Source organism: Dermacentor variabilis, chromosome 1, assembly GCF_050947875.1.
Source record: "Dermacentor variabilis isolate Ectoservices chromosome 1, ASM5094787v1, whole genome shotgun sequence".
In the NCBI taxonomy this organism is placed as follows: domain Eukaryota; kingdom Metazoa; phylum Arthropoda; class Arachnida; order Ixodida; family Ixodidae; genus Dermacentor; species Dermacentor variabilis.
The window spans coordinates 95322633-95350582 of NC_134568.1; the positions used below are offsets into that span (position 1 = coordinate 95322633).

The following is a 27950-nucleotide window of genomic DNA, read 5'->3' on the forward strand; positions in this document are numbered from 1 at the left end:
GTCAACCACTGAAATGGGAGATGGTACGTAAGGCAGCTGATCACGCATGCCTCCACCAAGCGCAACAGGTCCTCTTCTCGAAGGCCCGAGCGCCTGTTGGAGACCCTCCGGATCATGGCCAGAATTTGCTCAATCTGTCTAGATAGAAGGGAAACAGTAGTTTGACCTGCCATCCGCTTGGACGTGTAGGCCGAGGATACGAGCACGATTAACCTGTGGTATCGGTGTGCCATCCACGTGCACAATGATAGGGGGAGTAGAGGAACGGCTCCGGGGGTGAATGATTATGAGCTCTGACTTTTCCGGAGCATATCTTAAGCCGCATTTTCTCGCGTACTCGGAAAGTGTATCAACTGCTTGCTGCAGTCGGTCCTGGATGGCTCCGTCGGGACCGTGTGTCGACAAGATAGTAATTTCGCCCGCATAAATAGCGTGGGCGACATCAGGGATCTGGTCGAGTAGCCGGGGGAGCCCTGCGAGCGCGATATTGAATAGAGTAGGGGAAAGAACTGAGCCCTGGGGTGTCCCACGTCCTACAAAGCGAATCGTACCGGATCGATGCGGTCCCATTTCTACGGTGGCTGTGTGATCTCGAAGAGATGCGCGGATATAGTTGTACATACGAGTCAGAGTGAATGTGCAACATTGCGAAGGATGAGGTCATGTTCAACATTATCGAATGCCTCTTTTAGGTCTAAGGTGATGAGTTCTCTCGTTTGGGCGGACAAGGGAGGTTCTATGACTTCCTCCCGCAATTGTAAAAGCACATCTTTGGCAGACAGATGAGCCCGATATCCGAATTGTGAGTTAGAAAAGAATAATTTTTCTTCGAGGAAGGGCTGCAGACGGCGCAAGAGTACACGCTCCATGAGCTTACCAATGCAGGATGTTAGGGAGATGGGTCGTAAGTTTTCAACCATAACAGGCTTGCCCGGTTTGGGGATCAGTGTGATGTCGACGTGTCGCCATGCTTGGGGAAGCATGCCCTTGCGCCAGCAATCATTGAAGATATGGGTGAGGTGGTTATAATATCCGGGTCACTGAGGTTACGAAGAGTGGCGAATCAGATGTGGTCGGCTCCCGGTGCCATGTTGCGGCGTAGGTCTTGTAGGACCACCCGCACCTCATCAGATGTGATGTCTGCATCGAGCAATTCGTTCGCCTCACCTACATAAGGATAGTCAGGGTACTGCGGCGGTGGGCCTGTGGGTATGAAATGCTTCTCTAGCTCTCTGAGGTGTGTCGAGACATCGTCCCTGTACTCGTGCATTAGGATGTGCAGCTGTTGAAATGTTTTTCCCTTTGTTGTGGTGGGATTTGTGAGTGAGTGAAGAATCGACCACGTTTTTGCTGTGCTCAATGTGCCTGAGAGGCGATCGTAAAATGCTCGCCAGTTATTCCTCGTAAGGATCTCTGCATACTCCTGAGATTCCCGTGCAATTTGATCTATATGTTTCCTAAGTTTGCGGTTGAGCGTTGTCGTTTCCATCGTCGTGTCAACCCTCTGCGGGCGTTCCAAAGATGAAGTAAATGCGGGTCTATGTGTGGTGTCTCGGTTGTGGTGCGCAGTGTGCTCGTGGTGGCCTCTAGATCTTGTGTGAGAGAGTCAAGCCAGCATTCGTAGCTTTGGCGCTCAGGTGGCTCCTGGCGACATTCCCTGAATTTCGCCCAATCCGTTATATGCACATTTCGCTCGGGCCTGCGCGCACCCCGTAATGACAAGGTGGTCGCCACAATGTAATGGTCACTACCTAGGTGCTCCTCTAAAGGCCCGTGCGCAACGACTGGGCCAGTATTGCGCACGAAGGTAAGGTCAGGGCAGGTGTCACGAGATACGCTGTTGCCCATCCGAGTGGGGTGCTGTGGATCGGTAAGCAGTGTGTATCTCATGTTACAGATGGCATTACATAAGCGGGTCCCTTTAGCCTGCGATTTAACGTAACCCCATGCAGTATGTGGAGCGTTAAAGTTGCCGGCCACCACACAAACCCATCCAAATCTACCAAATTCTGTTAGTAGGTGCTGAAAACAGTGCGTTCGCGAACGGGGGTAACTGTATGCATTGAGTATAAACAGACTCTCGCTGCGTTTACCTTGCGTAATTATTTCCAATATTTGGTGAGTGAGGAATGTCAATGTTTGTGGTATGCATGTGACATGTAACATGTTTCGAAACTAAGGCTCCCACAAGAGGAGAGACACCCGAGAGCGTGCTGTAGCCGAATAAAGAAGGGGTGCAATTGACTTCCTGTAAGAGGATGACGTCGGGAGGGTTCGTGGATGTGGCGATATACTGCTGTAGGGAACCTCGTTTCCGGCGGAATCCCCTACAATTCCACTGCCACACCACTAGTTGCTCCGTGTTACGCGCCGCCATCATCATCGCGAGAGGAAGCAGGCGGTCGTGCATAGGGATGCGGGCGCCGGGTGCCCACATTTGAAGGCTGCAGCCGAGAGCCTTGGTCGGAAAGCGCGCTTTCGTTGTTACCGCTAAGCTCAGGCATGCGTGCGAAAGTGCACTCTATACATGATTTCACTTGCTCCGTAATCCCTATTTGAAGGGCCTCCATTTGGCGTTCTATCCTGTCCAGAGCCGCCTGCATACTAGTGCTCATGTCTGCCACCAGCGCGTCCATTTGTTTTTGCAGGCGCTCACAGCGCGCCTCCATGTCACGACGTAGGCAGGCCATTTCTATTAGAGGATCGGGATTCGATAACGAATTGGTAATAGGGGAAGGGGTAGGGAGAGATTTACGGGGCGGTGCGAGCTGTGGGGGACCCTCCGCCCGACCTACCTCCTGAGGTGCCTCCATTGCTGTTTTCTTCTCCGGGGTCCGCTGCACCCCTGAAGGGACCAGGGTCACCTTGGCTGCGGAGTTGATCTGCAGGGCCTTCTTGTAGGGTTGTTGGGAAGATGGGGAAGGAGGGCGCCTCTCTGGGAGGCGCACCGATGCCTCGCGGGATCGGGACCGAGATTTGGAGCGGGTCCGGAACTTGCGACGAGATCTCGAACGGGTCTCCGACCGGTCTTGTCTGGTCTCCTTCGTTGGGGCGCGCGACGTTCGGGTCTCCGCCGTATCTGTGGTAGTGGTCGGGTAGCTGGAGGGTTGAAGTTCACACTGCTTTTTCTCGAGAGCTTTCCGCACCCAAGCTTTGTTCAGTGTCTGCCTAGGACGCCGCGGGCAGTTTGGATCCGCTGTAGGGTGGGTCCCCTCACAGGATCTGCAGTGTGGGGTGCACGGATGTGACGGGGTGGGGTTGTCAGTCCCGCACGTTGCGCAAATGACCACGTGCGGCGTAGGGCAGTAATCAGCCCAATGGCCGAGCTTGTGACATATCTTGCAGACCAGTTGGTGGGGTCGATGGGGGGTAGCAGCGGAGTTCTGCACCATAGAAACGCACGTAGCGAGGCACTTTAAGTCCTTCAAATGTTACCAACGCAACGTTGGTTTGACCCATCATTTGTGCTTGAAGTATTTGAGTTCCAGGAGCAAAAAGCTCATCCACTAGCTTGGAAGACGGTGTACCGAGCAAAAGACCCGGAACAATTCCCTTGCATGAGTTGTCTGGGGCCGCAAAATATGTTGTGATGGGTTAGACCCACTGACCAAGGTTCAGCTCCCTCACCTTGTACAATGCGTCGGCTACGTGTGACTGGGGTGTGCTGATGATTGCCAAGTTCTGCTGAGGTCGCAGTCGGGATATGATGTCCTGACGATCGTCGGTGGTCAAGCCGGCTGCACTCCATAGAGCACTGGCGAGTTCTGGGCGCGTCACTTATCGAGGCAAAGTCCTCTGTGAGGCCGCAGAATTATCTTTTCATCGTGCAAAGGAAGTTTAGGCAGGTTCTGATTCCGACTGTGCTTGCGTACGGTAGGCTGGAAGGCGTCCGGAATGCCCAAGATGTTCTCGGAGGGTTGCGTCTTAGCGCGCGTTTGATGGATGCGTCGCTTATATATATGTATGACTGTCTTCCAACAGCCACCTGTGTCGTCGTCAGTTTTGTCGTTGTAAATGTTCGGGGTAGCATCTTCCTCCATCCTTTTCCCGGTCAGAGTGTCTACCTCTCGTTGTTGGGAAGGAAAATTGGCGACGATGGGATCGGCGGCCACTCCCGCGATATCCACCTCGGGCGTCTTCGTTGTCGAGGAACGCGCAGCGGCGTTCTCCGTCGCCGATTGCGTCTTTTGCTCGTTGGAAAATGACGTTGCGGTAGATAAATGCTCCATCGAAACAGAGCGGCGAATTGGCCAAAGGCCCTTTGCACGCCCGTTTAGAACATGGGCCTCGGAAGAGCTGGTCGCTTGGCGCTCTTGGTTCATGGTGTAGAAAACACGCCAAGGCAGCTATGGCCCCGGCAGGGGCAACCGCGTTGGAACTGCTTCAGAGCTGTAGAGGCGCGGGGAGCGGCAAAAAAGTCCCGGGAAGATAAGGCGGTCGTTGCGAAACGGCGAGAAAGCCGCCGTTTGAGTTTAAGTTTGTGCTAGATGTCCCACTCAGTCGGCCAAAGTGAACGGATGTTCACTTCGGCCGACTGAGTGGGACATGTAGCACAAACTCCTTTTCCTAATTTCTGAACACAGTGACATGTTTTTGCACAATCGATTTCAGTAATGTTAGAGCAAGAACCTTAAGCGCATGTAAATTAAATGCAGCTAATGAAGAAATTCATGTATGACTTACATAATGCTTACTACAAATAGCTTCAAAAATGTACTTTCCACACATATAACTTAATCATAGACAATGATCTGCCTAACCTAACAAGGACCAACAACCCAATCAATAAATCACATTTCTTAACTGTCCACACTGACTTTATGTTATGCACAGACCCGCCGTGGTGGCGTAGTGGCTTTGGCATCGCGCTGCTAAGCCCAAGGTCGCGGGATCAAATCCCGGCTGCAGCGCATGCATTTCGATGGCGGCGAAATGCAAAAATGCCTGTGTACCCTGTATTGGGTGCACATTAAGAACTCAAGGTGATCAAAATTAACCTGGAGTCCCCCAGTAGGCATGCCTCATTATCATATCTTCGTTTTGGCACGTAAAACCAGAGAATTTTATGTTATGCAGACTTGTTAAATAAAAGTAAAGAAAGGCAACCTTTTCGAATGCTTTCAACACTGGTATAACCTCTACACAAACTAGTTATCGGTCTGTATAAAAGAGGGTAATTTTTTGTTTATTGTATTGCACTTTAGTTGACCTCTGTAATTGTAGAAAACTTACTTAGCAAAATATATCAGAATATTTTACTGCACAAGGAAAGTGAAAAAAGTATTCGTACACTAAGGAAACTCCTCAGAAAAAAATACAGCCTTGCTGCTTCTACCTTTCATAAGTTTCAGTGCCACAGCTTCCATCATTACTCACCTCCTTACACCTGAAGCACAGTAGTAAGGCCCATCCAGAGAAGTGCTGCTAGCTGAGCTGGCACTGTTTCTATCTCCACTCCAGTTTCCAGAATCTCTCCTACGGCATGTGCCATCAATGCAGTCCGATGCCTTCTCCCTCATATGCAGTGAGTTTTCAAATGATTCAAGACTGCTGCTGCTATTGCGGCTGCCAGGTACAACTGATGTGCTTGCCCCAAGGAGGGCTCGTTGCCTCTGCAAGTGTTGAAGGCTCAGTACGCTCTCCACTGCCTGCCTGCTGATATATGTGCTGTTGATGTCTGCATCCAAGGTGCCATCCCTTCCTGCCTGTTTGGCCATATGGCGCACACCCTCCCTTGTATGCTGAGCTTCTAGGTCTGACCCGCTGCCATGTGGCTCATAGGGGCGTTCTGACATGATGGACGTGTCCGAGTAAGTCCTTGCCCTTGGTTTTGCACAGTGAGCAAAAGCCATGTCCAAGATGGGCAAAGGCTCCTGCATTGCTGAGCGGCCTCCCATGCTGATGCCTTTTTTGGTGCTCAGGTAGTTGCCGCGGCTCCATGGCACATCACCGGCAATATGCATTCCTGCAGGCAGGTGTTCGCTCTTTTTTCCATTTTGCTGCCCATACCTGTGCTTTTCACTCGTTGATCGCTTCAGGTCCATCTGTTTTTCTGTGGATGCAAAGAAATTTGAAATAACTTTTTTAATTATGTACACGATGAACTTAATGTGTCATGTAACAACTTCAAGGCAAAACAATTATGAAATATGCTTTAGAGAATGATTATGCCCAGATCGTACTGATGTATATTTTTATTAAAAACAGATGATTTTATGAAAAATGGTGTCTGCCATATTGAATTTCCCAGATGCTCCAATCTCTTCAGTATTTCCCTATCATCATCTGTATTTCCACACTTCCAATGTTTATTTACTACATTAAGCAGGCTCTCTCATCCATTGCCTTGAGATGCACAATTTACACTCACAGTCTGAAAGTTGGAACCTGAGGCAACATTCCCTGTTCTTAAGCAAATGTGAGAGTACAGGCATGTGAACATATAGGCATATAGCCTCAAATTAAGTAGAGCTTTGAAGAATGCTTGCAAATATTATTTTTTAAATGTGTGCTATATAAACACTGCAATCAGCATGCAGACCTCCAAATTTGGTAGGGATTTATAAACAGCCTAGATTGAATGATGTCAGAAATGACACTCTGCATGGAAATGTTAGCTCATTCTTCCTAGGGTAATCTTTCACAAATATTTTTCTGCACAATCGCCTCCTGCATATATCCAGTATGTCACATTAACTGGCTGACTGAACAGTCTGTGGTCACGCCATGTACAAGCAATTTCCTTGAATTTATGTATCACCAAGTTGTAAACCAGATCACTACAAAAGAGATATAGTCTAGAAGCGCATGCTTGTTTGTAATTTGTTACATTATGACATGTAGGCATGATGGTGAGAACTGCTGGCATATAGTACCACATGAGGACAGCAATGTTCTATGGAGAGAATCTTCTTTTGTCCAGAAATATTTCTATCCGAATTTGAAGAAAAGCAAAAATGCAACCTTTCGTGAAATGGCTGGGCATCTTAGGAATTGTGGGGAGAATGATATAAATTGCTTAGTGATGCTACAAGAAAAACAGTTTAATTTCTGCTGACTTATAACTTTAAATTAAAGTGGATCTTTGTGGCTTTGCCAACACTGTTTAAAGCGGCAAGTAGCCACTGTATTTTTCTACCTATGAGTCCATGTACAACAAGTCGACTGGTCTCGCAACTTGCCAAACAGCAGCAAGGTGCTCTGCTGGCATATGGCAACACCAGTCCACTGATGTTGTTGAACTGTGTCTACCAATAGCTGTGCACAAACAGGACAGTGGTTGGTTACTCTCACAATTAATCGAAACATGCCACAAGACTTGTTGTTGGGCTAGTTTACGTTTACTAAAAAAATATTTGCTGCTATAGAATTGAGTACACACCAAGGAACATAAATGACAACATGGGTACCAAATTCCTTATTTTATAAAACGGACAACAATATGTGTGCACACTAATGGTCCTGAGCTATACACAAAATATATTTTTAAAACTATTTCTTGATTGTAGACATGAATAACAGGGCCTGCATAAGCACAGGCTATCAAAAGGTTATCGAGAAAATAAAGAAGCTGCAAAAAATAAGTAAAAAATTGTGCATGTCTCTCTTCAACATCTGCAGGGAAAAATCTCCCAAAATTGCTAATCTTTAATTCCTGAGAAAGCAAATCTCTTGACAGACTATGAAACATGTATGAATGGCACATAAAACAAATATTTAAACTAAAGGTAGTGAAGAACAGATTATGTTCAATTGAAGTGTGTTGGTATCCACTGGCTTAAGTATTTATGCTTATTGAGCTGTCATCACATCCTCCTAATTTACAAAGCGATAAAAAAAGAAATTGACACAGGAAGAAAAAGTAAGGAACATGGCATGTGACATGCACGATTTGAGGTTAATGTGCCAATAAACACACTGTTCTGCACAAATGTTGTTCTTTTCTTTTTTTTTTAAGTTGGGTGACACTCCAGCTGACCTGGAGCTTTGAATTTTAACATCACTATATGTGGCTAAAACAGTACTAGTAGCAAGGTCCGAGCAAACCTATTTTTGCAAGTAATAGGCTGCTCACACGGCTCTATTTTTTTCCCCCTCCTTGTCCTAAACACTGAGCACTACTATCAAGTGCCTGGGAAATGAAAGAAAGCAAACCCTAAATTTTGGAAGTTATTAATTCATTGCAATTTATTAGTCCTGTATTTTTCCAAACCTTTGCTTGAGCAGCTACTATTCTTGTTTTGCCTAGAACATATTTATAAACCAAATATGGACTAATGAAAGGAATTTGGAGCTTACTTTTGTGTTCAGATATGTAATGTATCACAGAAGTTGGTGCAGTGGCTGTAGACACAGGAGTTCCATTAGGGTTTGCATAAAGCAGGAGTAGGGGCTGAAAGTGCCCTCTGTGACATTTGTCCACCACCTGCTGCCAGTGGGGGCCAATCTGAAAGAAATCAGATACCTATAAGCTCAAAGCCGCTCAGCATGCAAGCAAAATATGGTCTAACCTAAAATTCTGTCCAGATACTCGAAATGCAAATGAGTAGGAGAGTGTGGATTCATTATTTAAAGGATTAGAACATTCTTCACATCAAACAGTCATTATTAGCAAATTTAAATATTCTAATAGTTTTGAAGTACTTCACATCATCAAGTGCACATGAACAGACATGAAATTGAAGCAAACATGCGATAACTTTCGTCCCAGCTTTAGAGGACATAAAGCACAAGAAGTTACGCAGTAGGACTCACTGTGTCTTGCAGGGACGCAGACAGCTAGGCCGCAAGCATTCGCACTCCCACTTAGCTCAGAAATGACATTTGACAGCGGATAATGTTTGGAATTATTTATGAATGCTGCTGCTGTGCGTTCCCTCCAGACTAAATTTAAATGCGATTTGTTGCAACATTATTTGATTTAACAGTGGAACTATCTGCCATAACCAATCAAACTAGAGAAAAAAAATCCCCTTTTTTCAGTCTGTCATCACCATAGAAAACGTGCATTTCCAATTTAGTCTTGACAGTGTACACAGATGATGAATAAGACTGCCTTTTTAAAGTTCATTCTGATAATTTGCTAAATACAGTGTGAAAAAAAACTGCTTACATTTATTCCTAGTGCTCTATTTGTGCTTTTGATAAACCATGCTGTGTGTGCAGTTCAGTGAGATTAACTTGCTAACATTGTGAATACTATGAGGTGAACATTGCTTTATATTCACTGTAGAGAAGACTGTTCATTATTCAAAAATTACTTGAGAAGTATTTAATATTTGGTACGATTTGCTTCCAGCACTATTATAGTCGTGTTCAATTTACTCCGCAACTTTGCTATTTGCACACCGCCAAAAGTGAATCTCGGGGTGTATGCACAGGAAATACAGCAGTAAACTTTACAGCTTTATAAGAAGTAAGGCAGAACCCTGTCCACGAGAAAGTGCAATGCAGACAGTGTCAGTGCTTAAAGTGCTCTGTTCCTTTATCTGGCCGGCTCGGCCTGTTTCTTCCTTCCTACGTTGTGCTGTACCAGTTTTAGAAAGCTCAATGTCACTTCCTTCACGTGCATTAATACTATATCTGAATACAGTGGTGTAAATGCAGATGCAAACTACATCTTCACAAAACACACAGCCTGAAAAAAATTGGCTTTGATGCCCGTGGAACAAGTTGCATGGCAAGGTAACCATGAGTGGCCCCCATATGATGAGTGGGCAACATAAAGCCACACACACTTGACAACAAGAAGCATGCCATATAATTTCGGTTAACTTGTTTTGCCCTTATTTGCCTTCTCTTCAGGACTACTTAGAACAGAAAGGAACAGAATACAAAAATAACCGAGTCAAGATTCATAACCTACTTTCATTATACAACAGGTTGCTGTTTGCCAGTGATGGATGTAAACATGGCAAATGAGTTCTGCGGAAATCTGCAAGATGGAGGACGTGTTGTGAAAGGAAAAAAATGTTCATCCAGCTGAGAGTAGCACGAAGCTAGCCTCTCGGTTAGCTCAAATGCCAGATCAACCACCTCAGAAAGGCGTCAGTTCTGGGTTCGATCCCCAGACCAGGATGAATTTTTTCTTTAACTGTGAGGCTATCTTTATGAGACCTGTATCAGTTTTCTTTGCAGCTTCAGGCTCCTCTTGGGAGGATGACAATTCTTTCATTTCATGGAAGTATACCTCATCACTTAAAACTTTTGCTCCTGATGCTTCTGTTGATATGTTACACCATTCCCAAAAAAGAAGTCAGACTTGCTAAATATTCATAATTACGATAATCTTATCAGTCACAAATGACAAAACTAGTTGGAATGATGCCAAATGGCATGAGAAGGCATAGGTGGGGGGCAGAAGTGCAGTTCCGAGTCACTCAATTTCAGTATCATTATCCCTACAAGTGATACGGCAAGACAGCGCAGTGTCAAGCAAATTACCAGTGCCCCGCCCAATTCCCCTATTTCCATTCTATTATACATTTCCATTCCATTCTATATATCAAGGATGGGGGTGCTGAGCCAGGGAAGCTAAAAAACCACCACAACAACAGGTGGGAAGGCAGGTAGGTGAATGGCCTCAGAAGTCCACACAGAAACAGAAATATAGGGATGTTAGGGGCTGCCGTGCCATTAAACAGCCCGGTGAATGCTGAAGAGTGCGACAGTGACTAGTGGAAAACAATTTTAAGAAGGAGAGTGAAGTGATGCATATGAGGAGGGGGAGGGGGATGCACATAAAAGGCATCAAGAAAGAAGTTGGAGAATAATTAATGACGTAGGGGGAATGTCTCGTAACTGTACAATCGCCCAACACCAGACGGCTGCGGCCAATCGCCTAGCTGAGGCTCACCTACCCCGTCGTAACATGTGCTGCTTGCTGCGGAGAGCCCATCCTAACTAAATGTCTTGGAAATCTTCAAAATAGACGGTTGTCAGGAGACACGACACTTTCAAATCTCTTGGAGCTACTGGCCCTTCTTTTACTGCGAACTACAGATGACGTAATTTTCACAGAGGTTTCTAAACAGGAAGCAGCCCTGCTTCGGACTGTCTGGTTCACCAATTCCTGAGTGTGATCAAATAACAATATGCCTTGCGTGATGACTACAATACCATGATCGCAAGTTACTTCCAAAAATCTCATCAAACAACTCGTTCAGTAGGTCATTGAAAGTGAGTGAAACTTGCATAGTATAATACTATCAAATTCTAGCACAAACCTTCGTTCCCGTCGTTTTAAATGTGGAATAATATAAGTATGGCCACAATGCCGAAAGTGCGATTGAGTGATAGGCGACTTGCAAAATAGTGTCCACCCTCTTCTGTACATAGCCACACTAGAAGATCTGGCTGCAAAACAATGGTTTTTATCTCCGCTGTTACCTGGGGAGCAACAAGTCTGTCTTTCCAACAAGACACATGATAGTGCATTCTCTTGATTTTGTATGGCCCAGTCTTTAGCTCTGTTCGTTTTCCCAAGTCATGTACCCGCTAGGTCATGGACATACATTAAATAAGTGCATCAATTCGTAAATGATATTTTAGGTCTTTGTTAATATTATCATTTCTAAAAATAGCATAAGCATGCTAGCATAATTCGATGCAAAGTGGCTGCATGCATTAGCAATAAAAAACTTTTCTCAGAAGTTAAGCAAAGTGCTATTTTGGCAACGCAAAAACGTGCATCCTTGTTATTAAAGCATTCTTGTCTAGGGAATGCTAGAAGTTTGTCTTTGTGTGGTGTACAAGCTCCATATATATATATATATATATATAATTAGAGAGAGAGAATGAAGGAGGGGGAGGAGTGGTAGCTGTCGGTGGACAATCCCCCTCCTCTAAATAAATTTCTGGCTGCGCCACTGGTGTATGAAACAAAACTGGATATACAGTACGGCCCTATAAACTTGCCTCTCTCACGGTGGCATCATCAAAGTATATCCATACACACAGCTTTGTGTGGAAGAAGAATGTAGAGTAATGTTTGCCATAGTAGGTCACTATGCCCACAAGGTGGTGAGTCACTGTACTGGCCCACCTGGTGTCCACAACTTTATGAAACATCTGAAATAGAAATGAAAAGGGTAGCTCTATCAATGCAACTAGGGAGAAAATCTAACTACTACCCATTAATCATAATCACAACACTTCAGAAGTACTCTGCTTTACCACCTAGAAACCCAAACCCATACACATTTCAACAAAAGCTTTTGTACATGGAACCAACCTATATCTAAAGAAATAAATGACTAAATGTGTAAAGTTGTAAAGTGTGATTCATGCAGCTATAAAAAATATATATATATTTAACGACAAGTAAAAATTTTCATGGGTCTTGAACCTGATGCTGCATATGTTGTAGCAGTTTTCAACAAAACAACTTTGTAAAAGGATTGCTGATTAGTACCATTTTTATTACACAAAGTACTGTTATTGCACTGTACTGTTGCCTTCCAGGTGATACAGCAGCTCTAAACCCTTTTGTGATCAGAACGTTAAGAACCCCACCTGCTTGGATGCTGGCACAGCTAAAACCATGAAGCACCAACTCCAAAGATGCTGGTGCTTCAGCCACTTTGGAGCTGGTGGTCTAACGATCTTTTCCTTTAGGATGTAGAAACAAACATCTAATGAAAGTGTCAAAACTATAATCGTGTTTACTATTATAAATTACTATTTACAATTGCTACACAAGAAAAACAAGGATTTTCATAGAGTACTAAAAAATGCAGGACTAGTAAGGGCCTTGAAAAGGAAATACTAAAATTCAATAGTTTCAGCCCCTTGTGTACGGCCTGTAAAGGAGTCTCAAATAAGCTGCACTATAGACAGGCATTTAGTACAGAAATTCAAATTTCCTATTTCCATTTACTGTTGAGAATACCAAAATCAATAGCTGACACAGTGAAATCCAAAATCTTTGAAACTTTCTCCCTTTATATATTTACTAAACATCATCAAATGGTGATAAGTATGTTTTCTACAAGTGCAACTCATTTAATTAAAATCTACTTCTGGGAATACTGACATTGTATGCTGCCACAGTGGGTCAAAATGTCTCTCGCTCATCTCCTAGAGCTAAGTAAACATGCAGGGCAGGCAACAATTTTGCTCACATTATGTGATAGTTGTCATAATTTAATTTATTGCAAATTGATTAAAAAGAAGAAACTCTGCATAATGATGGGCAGTTGCAGCACCACATGCCAACACATGAGAACAAATGTCATGTCACACATTACCTCATCCATATTTACAGTCATCCCAATGCTGTCGAGAACATCTACAATGTGGTCTACACTTGGTCTCTCAGAATCCCAAACCAGACCAAGACTCACTGTAACAGAAGAGGGAAGGCATGTGTCAATTATAAAGGTTTCGGTATAGTTTATCATTGAGATAATGGTACAATTTACGGCAGTGAAAACAAATGCCTAGCTGCAATATATGGTTCTTACCTATGTCCGGTCTGTTCATAAGAGTCTTGCATATCTGGATTTTGGCACCACATGAGCTCTGTAGTAAAAAGAAAAAAGAAAGTACAAGAAGTGAGTGGAACATGTACCCTGCATGTAAGCATTTCTACACATGGTGCATTTTCACACACGGTGACTGTGACAGCAAGGACACTAAAGGACATGTTTCTTACTGGGCAGTCTCTGATATCACCCATTCCTCCTGCTCTTCGCAGCAGCTCGCCAAAGGACACTGGCTTTTGCTCCTTACTATGTACAATTGATGCCTGCAAGCTGAAACAGTAGAAGCAACAAAAATTTGAGCAACAAAAGCTTGAATGCCTGTACAGACAGAAAATATATTCGCAAATTCTCTATGAAAGCCCTACCATAAAGCAGAGGCAGATACGTAGTGAACCATCTGCGTAAATGGCAAAGGCTCTGATGATGCTCCACAAACATGACATACAGTCTGAAATGAAAACCAAAAGTACACATACAGTGTTGACTTCATAGAATGAATATGCACCACTAAAAAAGAGATTGCAGTGTACTTACCTGCTCGACAAGTGTCATAGCAAACTTCTGGTGAGGAATGCAGTGGGCAACATTACACATATCTTCAACCTCCTGACTGGCAATGTGGAAATGGATCCGTTGAAGAATGTTCTCCTAGAAAATGGAAGCCCCATATTCATTATGAGATACTGTAATAAGCAAGTGCTCAGCTGTGCATGAACCATGAATAAGATTCAGAATTTTCAGTTTTTGTTTTATGAAAATTCTACATGTTTTTGTCAGTATTTATTCAAAGGTAGAAATTTCTCCTTCAGTGACTGTGTTCATGTGAAACCCTGATGGCTTTTTTTCATACTTTTGCAAGATAGAAATGTGCCTTTCTTTCTTTTTTGGTGATTATTTGCATTAAAGCTTACTTTTCTTTTTTTTTCCCCAACATTTACTGCAGTATTTCCAGTCCAGGTAACATGTTAATGGCCCCATTTGTATTTCTATATCAATGCAGACCCACCGTGGTTGCTTAGTGGCTATAGTGTTGGGCTGCTAAGCACGTGGTCGCGGGATCAAATCCCGGCCATGGCGGCCACATTTTGATAGGGGCGAAATGCGAAAACACCCATGTACTTAGATTTAGGTGCAGGTTAAAGAACCCCAGGTGCTCTAAATTTCCAGAGTCCCCCACTACGCCGTGCCTCTTAATCAAAAAGTGCTTTTGGCATGTACAACCTCATAATTCAATTCAACATCAATGCAGATGCGCTACAGAGGTAAATAATGCAAATGTAGTCTAGTTGAGCTGGTGCCATCATCAAGGCTTACTTGACTACCAAAACACTGGTAATTCAAAAAGCAAACTCTCGTGAACTATGCTTATACTAAGTTTAGAGTTCCTAATTCTGCAAATGTACTTGATGCAAATTAAACAATATGAAGACACTATGACAAAAAGAAGATAGAGATACGTTTCTTCGCGTTTTTTGTGCCCGTGTAGTTCATTGTCATGTGCCATACTTGAAAACACCTCAACACCTGAAGCTTCAAGAAAGAGTCTTTAGAATGGACATGTTCAGCCAACTCTATAGCTCATAACAGCTGTTTGTTCTTGAACTTCTATGGCTACACCACCTTCTCCCTGGTATTTTTGAAGGGCAGACATCCACTGCCGGGCTGCTCTTCACTACCTCATACCCGCTATGCTAGAGTATTTCCTTTTTTTTTTTTTGGTAACTGTGCATTGGGTCTGTACAGCCTAGGGAATCTCATCAGAGTGGCTTCACAGGTGGTGAATGTCATGAACAGAGGGAAATAGTCACGTTCAGCCTATTTTCTAGCTATAGTGAACGTCAATAAGATGTTAAGTCGCGCTGATTGGTACAGCCTTCAGACAAACAAAAGGAACAGCACAATGACCAAATGTAGCATTGCTGGTCAGTGCATTGACCATCAACCATATGCCTCATTTCCAAAAGTGCCATGCAAAGGCACATAGAAAACATACAGTAACAAAATTATGCAGATCCCACATACTGCAAGAATCAGTGTAAGCAAAGCTTTCTGTAGTACTATATGCATTAATTAATGATAATTGGCAGTGATGTTGATGGTGAATCTTTGAGTTATTGATTGCTTGGTGCAATACAAGAGACGCGAGGTGATATCCCTCTTGTGTGCACCACTTATGTTTATCCATGTAGTACAAAAAACACACAGCGAGATGTGTTTTGCTTGATTCGTTGTTGTGGGCCAGTGTTCATAGCCTGCAAGAAGGTTAGCAATGCCACTGCCTTACACAGCATGTTATCGTGGCAGAAGTGGGCAATTTTACTTAAATTATGGCACTGTATGTGCCAAACCCACAATCTGATCATCAGGCATGCTGTAGTGAGGGACTCTGGATTAAATTTGAGCACCTGGGGTTCTGTAGCGTGCACCTAAATCTAAGTATGTGAGCATTATTGCATTTGGCCCCCGTCGAAATGGGGCCACCGCAGTTGAGATCAAACTCGCTACCTTGAGCAACGCCATAGCCGCTAAAATAGCGCATTAGGTATAGAAGTGTTGATTTACAGAGTGGCATGTAGGAAAGCTGCCACGAGCGAAGAGCAGTAAAGTTGTTCACTCATTTCACAACTGTGTTGGCAACTGAATGGGTAGGGCGTCTGGGTCTACCCATGCTCTGCTTCCTCTCTCTACTCCCTATCCGGAATGTTGCATGTGAGCACAAAGGCAAGCGCTGCAGCTTCTACAATGCGCTTGCAAGGAGAGGGCATTATGGCAACTCTCAGCGAGCTCCAGAGGACACTGTGGCCAGGTTCCCCCCAAAGGAGGCATGCTTGTTGGCAATGCCCATCTCTTCTCCCGCACTCCTACCGTGCATTCTCAACCACTTTCTCAATGCGGCGTGCAAGACAGCGACAGCAGCAGCAGTGGTAAAGTTGAAGGAAGAGGCAAAGAAAGCTTTGCTTTAAAACTGAGATTTTCGATACCTTATGTCAGTTTCCTTGTTAATATTGAAAGAAATAGATCATCTGTCGCACCAAACATGACTAGTACATGCATCCTTTCATTTCTGTGTGTTTTCTACATGCCTTTATATCAAAGCATTTCTTTATACTGAGTGCCATGCTCTGGTGGTTCTTTCTGTGCCTGGTCAATGTGCTGTCTCTTTCATGTAAATGAATGGCATGTACTTGATAGGGATCAAAGTTTACCACTGAAAGTCAGTGTCTCAATGGTCAATGCTGATCATGGTGGCAGTGCACTAACCACTGACCTACTGTCAAAGTGCAGACACAGGTAGCTTTTGCACGGCAAAGAGATAAAAATGGAATAGAATTCATTGTAGTATCTAGGATGCAGGTGGCTATGCAATAGCTACATTTATCCCAGAAAGCCCAACATATCATTTTTGATGCGCTGAATTTGACGCTTAAGGAAGTTGCAGTTTCGCCTGACAGGCGAAGCACCAATTGCGATAGCAAATTAGTAGATAGCTATACGAAGTAAGGATAGTAGTTTTATCGGCCGTATAAACTTGTAAACATTCGCTAACTAAATTCACAATGACATAATATGTAAGCGCGCCTGAACGAGGACGTAGAAAGAAACAGACACACACAGACAGCACAGTCTCGGTGTGTCTGTTTCTTTCTACGTCGTCGCTCAGTGGCGGTTACACATTCTATCATGGATTCAAACCAACTAGCCTGCCAACATGTTTTAACTAAATTAACAAGCACGGTGACACGTGCGCACAGGTAAACATGAACACATCTCACTCGATGAGCACGGAAACTCAGTGTCAAATTGCTGCAATAAGAAATTGCGGCAGCAGCAGCGATCGAATTGACCTTCGTGCATCTCTCGCTTCAACACGAACAAAACGTCTAAAGCACAGCGCATACGATGCTGCCGGCACTACGCGCACTCTGCAAACATCGCAGATCGCTTTTAAGATGAGGCCCGCGCGGGCGCGCACTATCACAGGACACCTATACAAACTATGGCCACGTTGCGGATCGCTTTCAAGATACGGCCATACGGCGCCTAAAACACCTTAAACTTCGTAAAGTAGCGACACTCTCCTCCTCCGCCTTCACTCCTCCTCGTTTCTCCTTTCACGCTTCCTTCTCGACCGTGGCGCCGCCTACACCGCTCGAGCGTAGCAACGGCGCCAACATGCGCTCCTCGCCACTCCGTAGACGCTTCTAGAGCGAAAATGGCGCTGAAGCACGGCGCGAGGACCAACGTGATGCTATTAGGCTAATATCGACGCAGCGTCGGCCTCGGCCAGAGGGCGCGAGGAGGAGGCGGCAATCTTCAAAGCGTGGCGCTACTTTACAAAGTTTAAGGGGCTTTAATGGCGCCCGCACGGCTGCGCCGTAAGTAGCAGCCGCCGGAAAATAACGCCCCTCCCTCGCCTCACACCCGTGCCTCGCGCGCGACAGGAGAGGGAGCGCTTTCGGCCCGCGTTCCTCGCTCGCACACGTGAGATTGAGCCGCGTTCGCCGGCTCACCCTCGCACACTTTCGTTAGCACATCAGCATACGGCGCGCGGCGACGCTAACGGCAGAAATGCGCCTAGAGTGTCCATGTAATTGCTGTCGCAATAAAACTCTGATTTAAGTGCTGGAATCCCATGTAAAGCCCATATGGCATTTCTGATATGTTGGAGGGAGTCTTCAGTTGTGAATAGTTCAGAAAATGAATTACTAATTAAGCAATTACATAATTATTTTTACCCAATTGCAAGTATCATTCAACAGTTTTCTTCGTGTCAATATACTTTCCATGATCAGAAATAAATGTGAACAAGTTGCTTTAATTTTCTTTGATGTGGAATGGTGTTCGGGCTTTCTGGGGTTATGCTTACTCTCATATCTGTGCTTGCGTTTGAGTACGGGATAAAAAACAAAATTTATTTTCAGTCTGCCATTATCAATGTTAAATATTTTTGGTGGCTCAAGTCGCAAACTTACAAAACATTCAGCAGCATCATCCATAAATCCCAGTTGAAATCTCCTCTGGTCAAAGAAGGTTTCTGCCAATGCCCGCCGTAAGGCATCAGGTGGAAGAGCAGATTCTTGGCTGTACTGGAACTGGGCAAATAGTTCCTGCAAAGGATGGGGTGCATATATTTTATAAAAGTTCTTGTGAAGACCTCAGCCTGAGCTAGCAGCAGCTGCAATATACCACCTGCTGAAGTAAAATGAGAAAAAAATAATAATGGTGTTATATGTACTACACAGCTCATTTGATCCATATTTGATCCATCTACATTTCAGTCCAAATTCTAGCTGAACAGAGAGTCAAAATTAGGAAGATTTTTCGTTGAAGTAGTACTATATAGAATTTAAAGCCACAAATCTGAACTGAAAAGCCGAGTGTAACGCAAACAGAATGACTTGAAGATAACTTGAGCTGGGCAATCAAAACTATACAGTACTTCGTAGAAGTAAAAAAGAAAGTAAAAGAAAAGAAATGTCAGGAAGTTCATCTTACCACTCTGTATATTAGATTTGCAAATTAGATGTCACCACAGTTTTTCAGAATATGCAAGTGCAACAATAATGGTGAGCACAGGATAAGTAGATTTTTCCTCCTGCACGTGTGGCCCCTAACGATTGCAATGCAAATCATTCGATTGCTTCAAGAATTCATTGAAGATGGAAGAAATTTCTTCCACAAAACAAAAGCCAGAAATGCACATTGGAAAGAAATTGTGTGGGCTTCAAAGCATGAAAAGTAGGCAGACAGGTCTTCCATGCTGAAAGGTTGTATATTTTAATCAGCAAACACTGGTGCATGCAGGAGAGCACGCAAAACGAGCGCACAGTGAAGGCAGGGCAACATGTCAGTGATGGCTCTACTGTTACAACTTCATTATACTTTTAGTACAAGTAAGTCTCAAGTTTCATTTCACAATTTATTGAACATGCTTCATGCTTACCTTCAGTGCACAGAAGATGCACGAGTCTGACATGCAGATGTGCCCGCTCAAGTCTCTGAAGCTTCTTCGAAATATATCCAAGTGCCACAAGACCTGCGAAAGTGAAGATGAAAAAAAAAACATCCCTGAAGGGCAGCTGCAACAACTTGAGGAAGAGTTCGTGTAAGATCACGTGAAGAGCATGGAGGAAAGCGCCGTGAATGGAGTCGGGTGTACCTACTAAAAATAGCAAATGGGAAAGGGGAGTAAAGTGTTACTATATACTCCAGAAGGCTGGCTTAAATGTGTGCATGTTGTGAAGATGGGTCTGAATGGTGGCTGTTGATGGAAACTTGTTGGATGCGCTCGACGACAAATTGCACGTCGAATGGCAAGAACAGTACAATGGCACGGTGCCTTCTCGTCCGCTGTTTGCCGGCCGGTCCCAGCAAGTCGCCACTGGCGGCGAGACAAAATAACTACAGCTAAAAAAAAAACAGTAGCGATTTAGCGGTAAATACGAGATAAATACGTTAGCATTATGTCGCACCTCTTTGAGGTCCCGAATCCATGACGTGCACCACATTGCAAAATGTTGCTCAGGAGCTCACTCTACGACACACGTCCTGGCTCTTCGAGGAGCGATCGAAGTGCAAATGGCGGTGGTCCAGAGCAGACCACCGTGAATTGCACTATATATAAGTATGCTCACGTTTTTCCACTTAGACACTCCTAATGCTAACGCATTAAAACGTGATGACATGCAATGACCAAAGTCAAGTCTTTAACACGAACGGAAACTGCGATACGAGGCAAGCTGAACTCGAAGCCAGCATCGAGGCGCCGCCGCACCGGCTGCACTGCAATGATGGCTCCGATGTAACACGCGCTGGGTAGGATATACATAGACGCTGCAAATATACATAGACGTCGTGTAAGTGATTACAAGAGTCGATACACAACATTAGGCTGTCGTACCATGCGACCTCCCCTGCTTTGTCGAATTCCGTAATGGCGGAATATTGAGCCAATCATAGAGGCCGAAGCAGCCCTGTGAGTCACAAGATGGCGAATTCGACAATATGGCGGTATTTAATACAAAATAGCAACTCTAATAAGGGAGTGCGTCCAGGCAAGATGCCCTAAATACGAGGAGCTATCGAGATAATTTTTGGCACTATATTTTCGATACACTTTTTCAATTTCCAAGAGCTAGCTGCAAATAGTCTCATTTTGACACAAAGCTCTCTTGTGTATTTACACCGCATCCGCCAGGAGGAAACACTAAAGTTGGTCGGTTCCGCCCATACTTTCCGACACCAGTGACTAGCTTTTTCGCAGTGTAGCCGCGCAGTTTCCGTTGAAACGTGAGAAGGGAGAGAGAGGAATCGAGAGAAAGTGGGCGATCTACTGAATTGCATTCGCGGAAAAGCTTACGATCACCTTTGTGGGCGTTGGATAATGGGCGGCCAGTTCATTTATTGATTTTTTTTCTCTCTTTTGGTACAAATATGATGCCTGCAGAACAGTGCCAGTAACGAACTTCCTTGCCTAGAAGAAAGAAGAAGAAAAAATTCGTGTGCAAGTGTATGGGGGACTGCTGTCCACCATGGCGCTTGTAATCTGTCCGCGGGTCGAATGGATCGGCGGCCACACAGTTTTTGAGGCAGTGGCGTTATTTCCCTCCGCTCTTCTGCTTAATCATCGTCGTCTGGTAATAAGACCACCGGTGCTAGACAGACGCGCCGCGTATACGTAGAGAGCGTAGAGACCACCAGGGACGAGACACGGCGAGAGAGAAGGAGGTGGGGGTCGCTGGCAGTTGATGTCTCAATCTAGCCAGGCCCGGGGAGGAAACGCGCATGTTTCCACCCACCCGACGGCGACCGTCATCGGCCCCGGTTCGGCCATGAGGCACAGGGCGGTCACTTTTTGCCCGGCTGTAGTCCGATTCCAGCGCGCCGTGCTCGCAATGGCTCTTCGTGATCCTCCCCTTTCCTGTGCCGGTCAGAGAGAGAGAGAGCAACGCGGGAGGCGCATGGCCGCGCGCGTTTCACGCTGCGTGCGCGCAGGTGGGTCCAAGACCACCTAACCTAGCCTCTGCGGTCACGCCTGGTGCGTGCCTATGGCCACTCTAGCCGGGACAAAAACGGAGCTCTGGCCCACAGGTGCTATCAGCTGGATTCGCGAGGCATAGAAACGAGTAGCACGTAAAGCTAACAGCATTTCCTTCGTATTTCTACCAAGGCACTCGAACAGAGTAAATAGTATAACACGCGGTAAGCATTTTGTTGTGTCAAAGCGAAGAATACCTACAGAAAATAGTTTCCTTCCGGACATAATTATAGTCACAGTGCGCGTTCGGACAGATTCAAGAAGGGCAAACAGAATATATATATACACCGGAGGACAATCATGATTTGTGTGTGTTTGAGGCCCTGCAGCAAATATTTGAATATTGCTCTAAAGAATGAACATTGCTACTCAAAACTCATAAAGCACGAACGTTAGCCAAAAACCCATGAAGAAGAAGACACGAGGATTTGTCTAACGTTCACGCTTCACACATAAGATGCAACACCAACTACATTAGTATTCTAGGGCACTACATGAGCGACGTTGTCAAAACTGATTTTACGGGAGACATCAGCCAGTTCATAAGTCGGCCACGATGTCCATCGGTGCGCGCTCTAACCGCAAGGCCTCGTCTGAGCCTCGAACACCGGCGCATTTGTTGGATGGTCCCTCGCTGCGGTAACCCGTCGTCAGTCACCTGAGGCCTGCTCCACGCCGCGGCGGCAGTCGGCGGAGTTCCTCCTCGCCTCGGCTCCAAGAAGCCGAGGATGCCTGAGAGGGAGGAACGGTGCCTTCTTTCTTCCAACCGTGCGGTCACAACAAAATAGACAAAAAAAGCAACCTGCTGGCGGCGGACCTGTTTTCTGCCCTTCTCCTCTACTTTCCACTTTGCAGTCGGCCGCTGGGGAAGAATGGCCACGCTAGAAGCCGCGTCTCGGCCGCCATCTTGAAGCGTGCCCTCTTGGCGCCGACCCTCAAGCCACCGGCGGGCCCCCGTCCATATGTCCGCGAATGAAGCGGGATATCCTACCGCGCGCTCAAGGCGCCTAACCTCGGCTGACATCACGCAACCATCTGGACACGCTGATAGAGTGCGCGGCACTGTTCTTACGTAGGCGAGGAAGACGTGGCGTGAAAAAAAAGCAGCTACTGAGCGACTCGGTTTTATAATAATATGCGAAGCGTATAGAATACGGATATAACATCTTAAATCAGGGATTTGGGTGCCCACACAGGCTGTTCTCAACTGTCCTGACACTATGGTTCGAAAGATATCTAGTGGTCGATAAGTTCGTTGGCTATTCTTCGTTAGCGCGCGGTTTTATTTGCTATATGTATGTGAAACATTTCATGGTTATTGTAATGGGAAATCTGGGGGTACTGAAGCGATGAACCATGGTCGCAGATTTGCTTTCGCAGATGACTTCAGCATCTGGGCCGAACTAACAAGGCTTTTCGTTCGTAAGTTCTATTCGCTATTGGCCGGCCGTCCTCGCTAATATGTCCAGCATCATGATCGGCTGGCATCTGCTCTAACGAACTGTTCTATAGTGCAAACGTTTTTGCTTGTGTGTGTGTGTGTGTGTGTGTGTGTGTGTGTGTGTGTGTGTGTGTGTGTGTGTGTGTGTGTGTGTGTGTGTGTGTGTGTGTGTGTGTGTGTGTGTGTGTGTGTGTGTGTGTGTGTGTGTGTGTGTGTGTGTGTGTGTGTGTGTGTGTGTGTGTGTGTGTGTGTGTGTGTGTGTGTGTGTGTGTGTGAATTCAGACTTTGGGGCCGAATTCAATAAGCTGTTTTGTTCGTAAGTGCCCTTTGCTTATGGATGGTTGCTTTCGATAATATGTCTGACATTGCGATTGACTACTATTTCCGCTTACGAGCTAAACAGATTTAGCCTAAGAACATTTTTGTGTGGATACGGGCCCTTCGGCCTAATTCACAAAGCTTTGCATTCGTAAGTTCTGTTCGCTATTGGCCGGCCACCATCGCTAGTAATATGTCCATTATCACGACTGGCTGGCATCTCCTCTCGCGAACGCTCCTTAGCGTAAGAAGTCTTTGAATATCGGGAACTAAAGTTTATCCGTCAACAAAAAGTAAAAACTAATAGCTTTCAATCAGTGGCGTAGCTAAGTTGTCTAGCACCCGGGGCCCATAGGTCTTCTGTCACCCCCCTCCTCACGTGTAGCCGGCGGAAAGAGGGGTGTCTTCAGACGTATATGACACCCCCCCCCCCGGCCCCTTGCACCCGGGGCCCACGGCCCCCCCCCCCCCCCCCGTTGCTACGCCACTGCTTTCAATGCGTAACACGGTAATCACAATGTAGTGTCAATAAAGATTAAAACATTCGGTTTTCCACCAATGGTATTGATTGTCATTGAAAATTAAAGCAGTCGCAGAACGCGAGGCGTGAGGTTATAACCTGTCGTCCAATGAGCCACATATATGCGGTACTGCTAACGCCTGCTTAAGCTTGCACCGTCCTTTCGAAGTGCGTGCATTGACGCTGCTGTCGCTGATGCCGCAGCGCCGTGGAGGTCGCTCGGCCTGCGCGGCGGCCCACCGGCCCGGTTGGCCAGCCTGTGCGCATTTGGCAGTGGGACGCTGGCCGCGCGGCCCTGGGCGTGATGGATGGCCTCCTACACGGCGTCCTCAGTGGACGGCCGTAGGATGACAGCGCCAGCGACCGCAGGATAGCGAGGCGGCCGTCGTCTGTGAGAGCTCGCACCACGGAAAGCAGGGCACGCGTCTTTTTAATTCATGCCTGCAAGATTGGGCAGTTCAGGCGCAGTTGCGAAGTGGTGGCAACCTTTTTTTTTTTTTTTTTTTTTTACAGCTCTTCTTCGGACGTCTCATGTGGCTACCCCAGAGAAACGCGCAGCTTCTATCGACAATCACAGCGATGAGAGTATATAACAGCCGCTTTAGTCCAGAAGTTTTGTGCCTATGGAAAATTTATTCGAAATAGAAAGGATGCAGTTATTTTAGTGGCGCGAATTTTACCGTAGACTAGAAGAACCAAGATAATGTTTTGCGATGAAGACGACAGAAGGAGCCAACATTTCACTGCGAGTTGCAGGGGCGGAATTCACAAAGCTTTGCTTTCGTAAGCGTTGTTTAGCCGGCCGCCTTCGCTAATAGAAACTCCAACACTGCAACTGGCTGGCATTTGCTCTTACGAACAGTTATTGTGCAAGCAAGTTTTTGTTTAACAGGAGCCCTGATTCCACAAACGGCGCGACGACTACCTGTGTGTGAACGGGCTCATCTGGCCTCCCTATACAAAATACCGGAGCCTTGGTTTGATACCATGGAATGCCCTGGAGGGACTGAACTAATGACATCGCGAGGGTCCGCGGTACCGGAAGCGGCCGCCCGCCAATCGAAAACAAGTCAATCGAAGCATTCGTCAGACTCTGGATCCACAGAAGTCATGATTCGCTATGTCCTCAGGAACATACGCTTCACCTAAGATTCTGTTTAAATCCGCGGATGCACCTAAACGTTCTAACAGCCACGACGAGAACGCCGAAAGCCACGCTGACGATAACAACTATCCACCTTTGACGTGCAAAATAAAATTGGTTTCAATTAAAACAAGGCTACCATAGTTCTCCAAAAGTTAATGGTTTTCAACAGGGTCAAACTTCTCGGCCACCACGTACTACTGTTTCCTTTCATCAGAACTCCTTTCACCACTTGAAACATGGTCGTGTTCCTCGCATATATGAGAACACTAACGGAGAGCGAACCAGAGCCCTACGACATCTGCTGCAACATAATCACGCGCGGTTGGCTCCGGCCCCACGACAGTCGGTGGTCGACGCATCGATGTTCAGCTTTCTTCCGATGCCTTCTTTTCTCCTACTAGGAGACACGACCGTGGGCCGCGGTGAGCACGAAGTGTGCGCACAAGAAAGAGATTGAAAGGGAGAAAGAAGCAGAACTCTCTCACTGACGCTTCCAGGGGGAGAACAGCTGCGTAAGTGTATGCTCCGTGGGAAGCAGTCGCGGCGACGCCCGCTTTCTTGCAGGCGCGCACCGTTTCTTTCGCCGTCCCTTTAAAGCCGTCCCAGCTTCCGGCGGGCGTCTCGAAGGAGGAGAGCGTGGAAAAGACCCGCGGTGCGGAGACGCCGGGGCGGAGACCGCGGCGGCGACAGGTGGGGACCGCCGCCCTTGCCAGTGGGTCGCCGGCAGATCGCCGAGCGAGGAGACCCGGGCAGCGGGGGTTTTCGTGCCGGCTGTTCTATGCGACACTGCGTGCGTTAGGTCAGATCGTGGTACCCATGCAGCCATTTATGCGCGACGAGCTTACGAGAAGGCTCGGTGCGGCTTCGCTCGGTCTCATACTCTGGCCACACCGATCGAGCCCCAAGAAACGGTCGCGATCCTCGCGAGACAGCGAGCTCCTATACTGCGGCCACGCAAAGACACACCCCTGATGATTGTACACCAATGTCGAAACCGCGCAGCCATAGAACTACTTTAGAACATGCACACAAACGCACACGCACGCACGCACGCACGCTCAATCCGAAAACTTACAGCCACCTTTCTATGTTTATGGGTGATTCTAATTCTCTATAAATTCAGGTAACCAATTAATAAACTGGCGATGTCCTGTATCAAGCGTTAGAGAAAAGGAAATCGCAGGCGTTGAATGAAAAAAAAATGACAGTCACTTTAGCATACGCCAAAGAGGGTGAAGGCGAAAGCCTGCGCGCTTAAGAGATATCTATTAAATTACTTTACATTCTCATTCGAATGCGTTGTTACGTCTTATTACTTTTCTCCCACTAAAGGTCGTGGGTTCGACTCCCACCAAAGGTTGTGGGTTCGAGGACACGTAACGACTTCCAACGTATAACCAAAATTTGCTATGGAGCCTGCTGAGGGGCCCTTTAAAACACGCGTTTTTTTTTTTTTTCTTTACCGCCTGCGTCTTTAAACAGTCATCTCGTTCGCGGTTGCTACACACACTGCCAAGGTCGGGAACGTAGTACAACAGACGCATACGGCAAATGAAAAGAAGAGGTAGAAAATAAAAGATAAAGGGTGTTAATGGGTCGCCTAGACGCGCAATTCTGCACCGCGGGCCAAGTAAGCGGAGAAGTGCGCGAAAACATTCTTGGCAGCCTGTTCACGCGCTCCTTCAATGGTTCGCTCGTCGATCGCTTAGTGTGACTTAGAAAGCAGCCAAGCTTGTGATTCCCGCGCTTTATTACTATAGTGCTTCAACGTCCGTCCCCCAATTAACCGTGTGTGCGTGTACGCAATAGGCGAGCAATTGCGTGATAGAGCGGATACTAATTAGACGCTACAGTCCGCGATCACCGTCCTCTCGCAAAACAGGTCAGGGCAAAACCTCATTTTTCCTCCCGCCAGGGGTACACACATATATGTGAAACGTCACGAGGTCATAAGGCATAGAGAGTCAGTTCACGTTCGATGTACAACAGCTACTCGGTCAAAATCGTGCAGGGAACACCTAGCTACGTAGAAACGATTAGCAACAACGCTTACATCTACAACATAATTTTACAAAGAAAGTCCGTAGATAACGTGCACTAGAACTGTCATCTGTTAATGGTCATCTGTTTCATCATCATCATCAAAAACCTATTTTATGTCCATTGAAGGACGAAGGCCTCTCCCTGCGATCTCCAATGACTCCTGTCCTGCGCCAATCGATTCCAACTAGCGCCCGCGAATTTCCTAATTTCATCGCCCCACCTAGTCTTCTACCGTCCTCGACTGCACTTCCCTTCTCTTGGCACACATTCTGTAACCCTAATAATTCACCGGTTACCTTACTACGCATTACATGACCTGCCCAGCTCCATTTTTTTTCTCTTAATGTCAGTTAGAATATCGGCTATGTCCGTTTGCTTTCTTATCCAACCCGCTCTCTTTCCCTCTATTAACGTTATGCCTATAGCATTCTTCGTTCAATCGCTCTCTGCGCGGTCCTTAACTCGTTCTCAAGCTTTTTTTGTCAGTCTCCAAGTTTCTGCCCCATATGTCAGCACCGGTAAAACGAACTGATTGTACACCTTCCTTTTCAATGATAATGGTAAGCTTCCAGCCAGAAGCTGACAATGTATGCCGTATGCACCCCAACCAATTTTTATTCTTCTGTGGATTTCCTTCACATGGTCAGGGTTCCCTGTGATTAATTGACCTAGATAAACGTACTCTTTCACAGACTCTAGAGGCTGACTGGCGATCCTGAACTCCTGCTCCCTTGCCCGGCTATTCATCATTATCTTTGTCTTCTGCATATTAATCTTCAACCCCACTCTTACACTCTTTCTGTTAAGGCCCTCGATCTTTTGTTGCAACTCTCCTCCAGTGTTACTGAACAAGACAGCGTCATCTGGAAATTGAAGGTTGCTGAGATATGCGCCGTTGATCCTCACTCCTAAGCCTCCCCAGTTTAATAGTTTGAATACTTCTTCCAAGCACACAGTGA

At 46.0% G+C, this 27950-nt stretch overlaps 1 protein-coding gene across 2 annotated transcripts in view; it reads right to left on the reverse strand.

Annotated features, from left to right (window-relative positions):
* ec (ubiquitin specific peptidase echinus) overlaps window positions 1–27950 on the reverse strand; it is an 80513-nt gene that overhangs the window by 9826 nt on the left and 42737 nt on the right. For both annotated transcript variants that reach the window (XM_075691180.1, XM_075691181.1), the window contains exons 3-12: window positions 19429–19521; window positions 18458–18592; window positions 14019–14132; window positions 13850–13932; window positions 13655–13754; window positions 13464–13521; window positions 13248–13342; window positions 11917–12069; window positions 8299–8446; window positions 5377–6052 (exon numbers count right to left, since the gene is read on the reverse strand). In XM_075691180.1, coding sequence (XP_075547295.1) covers window positions 5377–6052; window positions 8299–8446; window positions 11917–12069; window positions 13248–13342; window positions 13464–13521; window positions 13655–13754; window positions 13850–13932; window positions 14019–14132; window positions 18458–18592; window positions 19429–19521 — 1655 coding nt within the window. The remainder of the gene's footprint in view (window positions 1–5376; window positions 6053–8298; window positions 8447–11916; window positions 12070–13247; window positions 13343–13463; window positions 13522–13654; window positions 13755–13849; window positions 13933–14018; window positions 14133–18457; window positions 18593–19428; window positions 19522–27950) is intronic.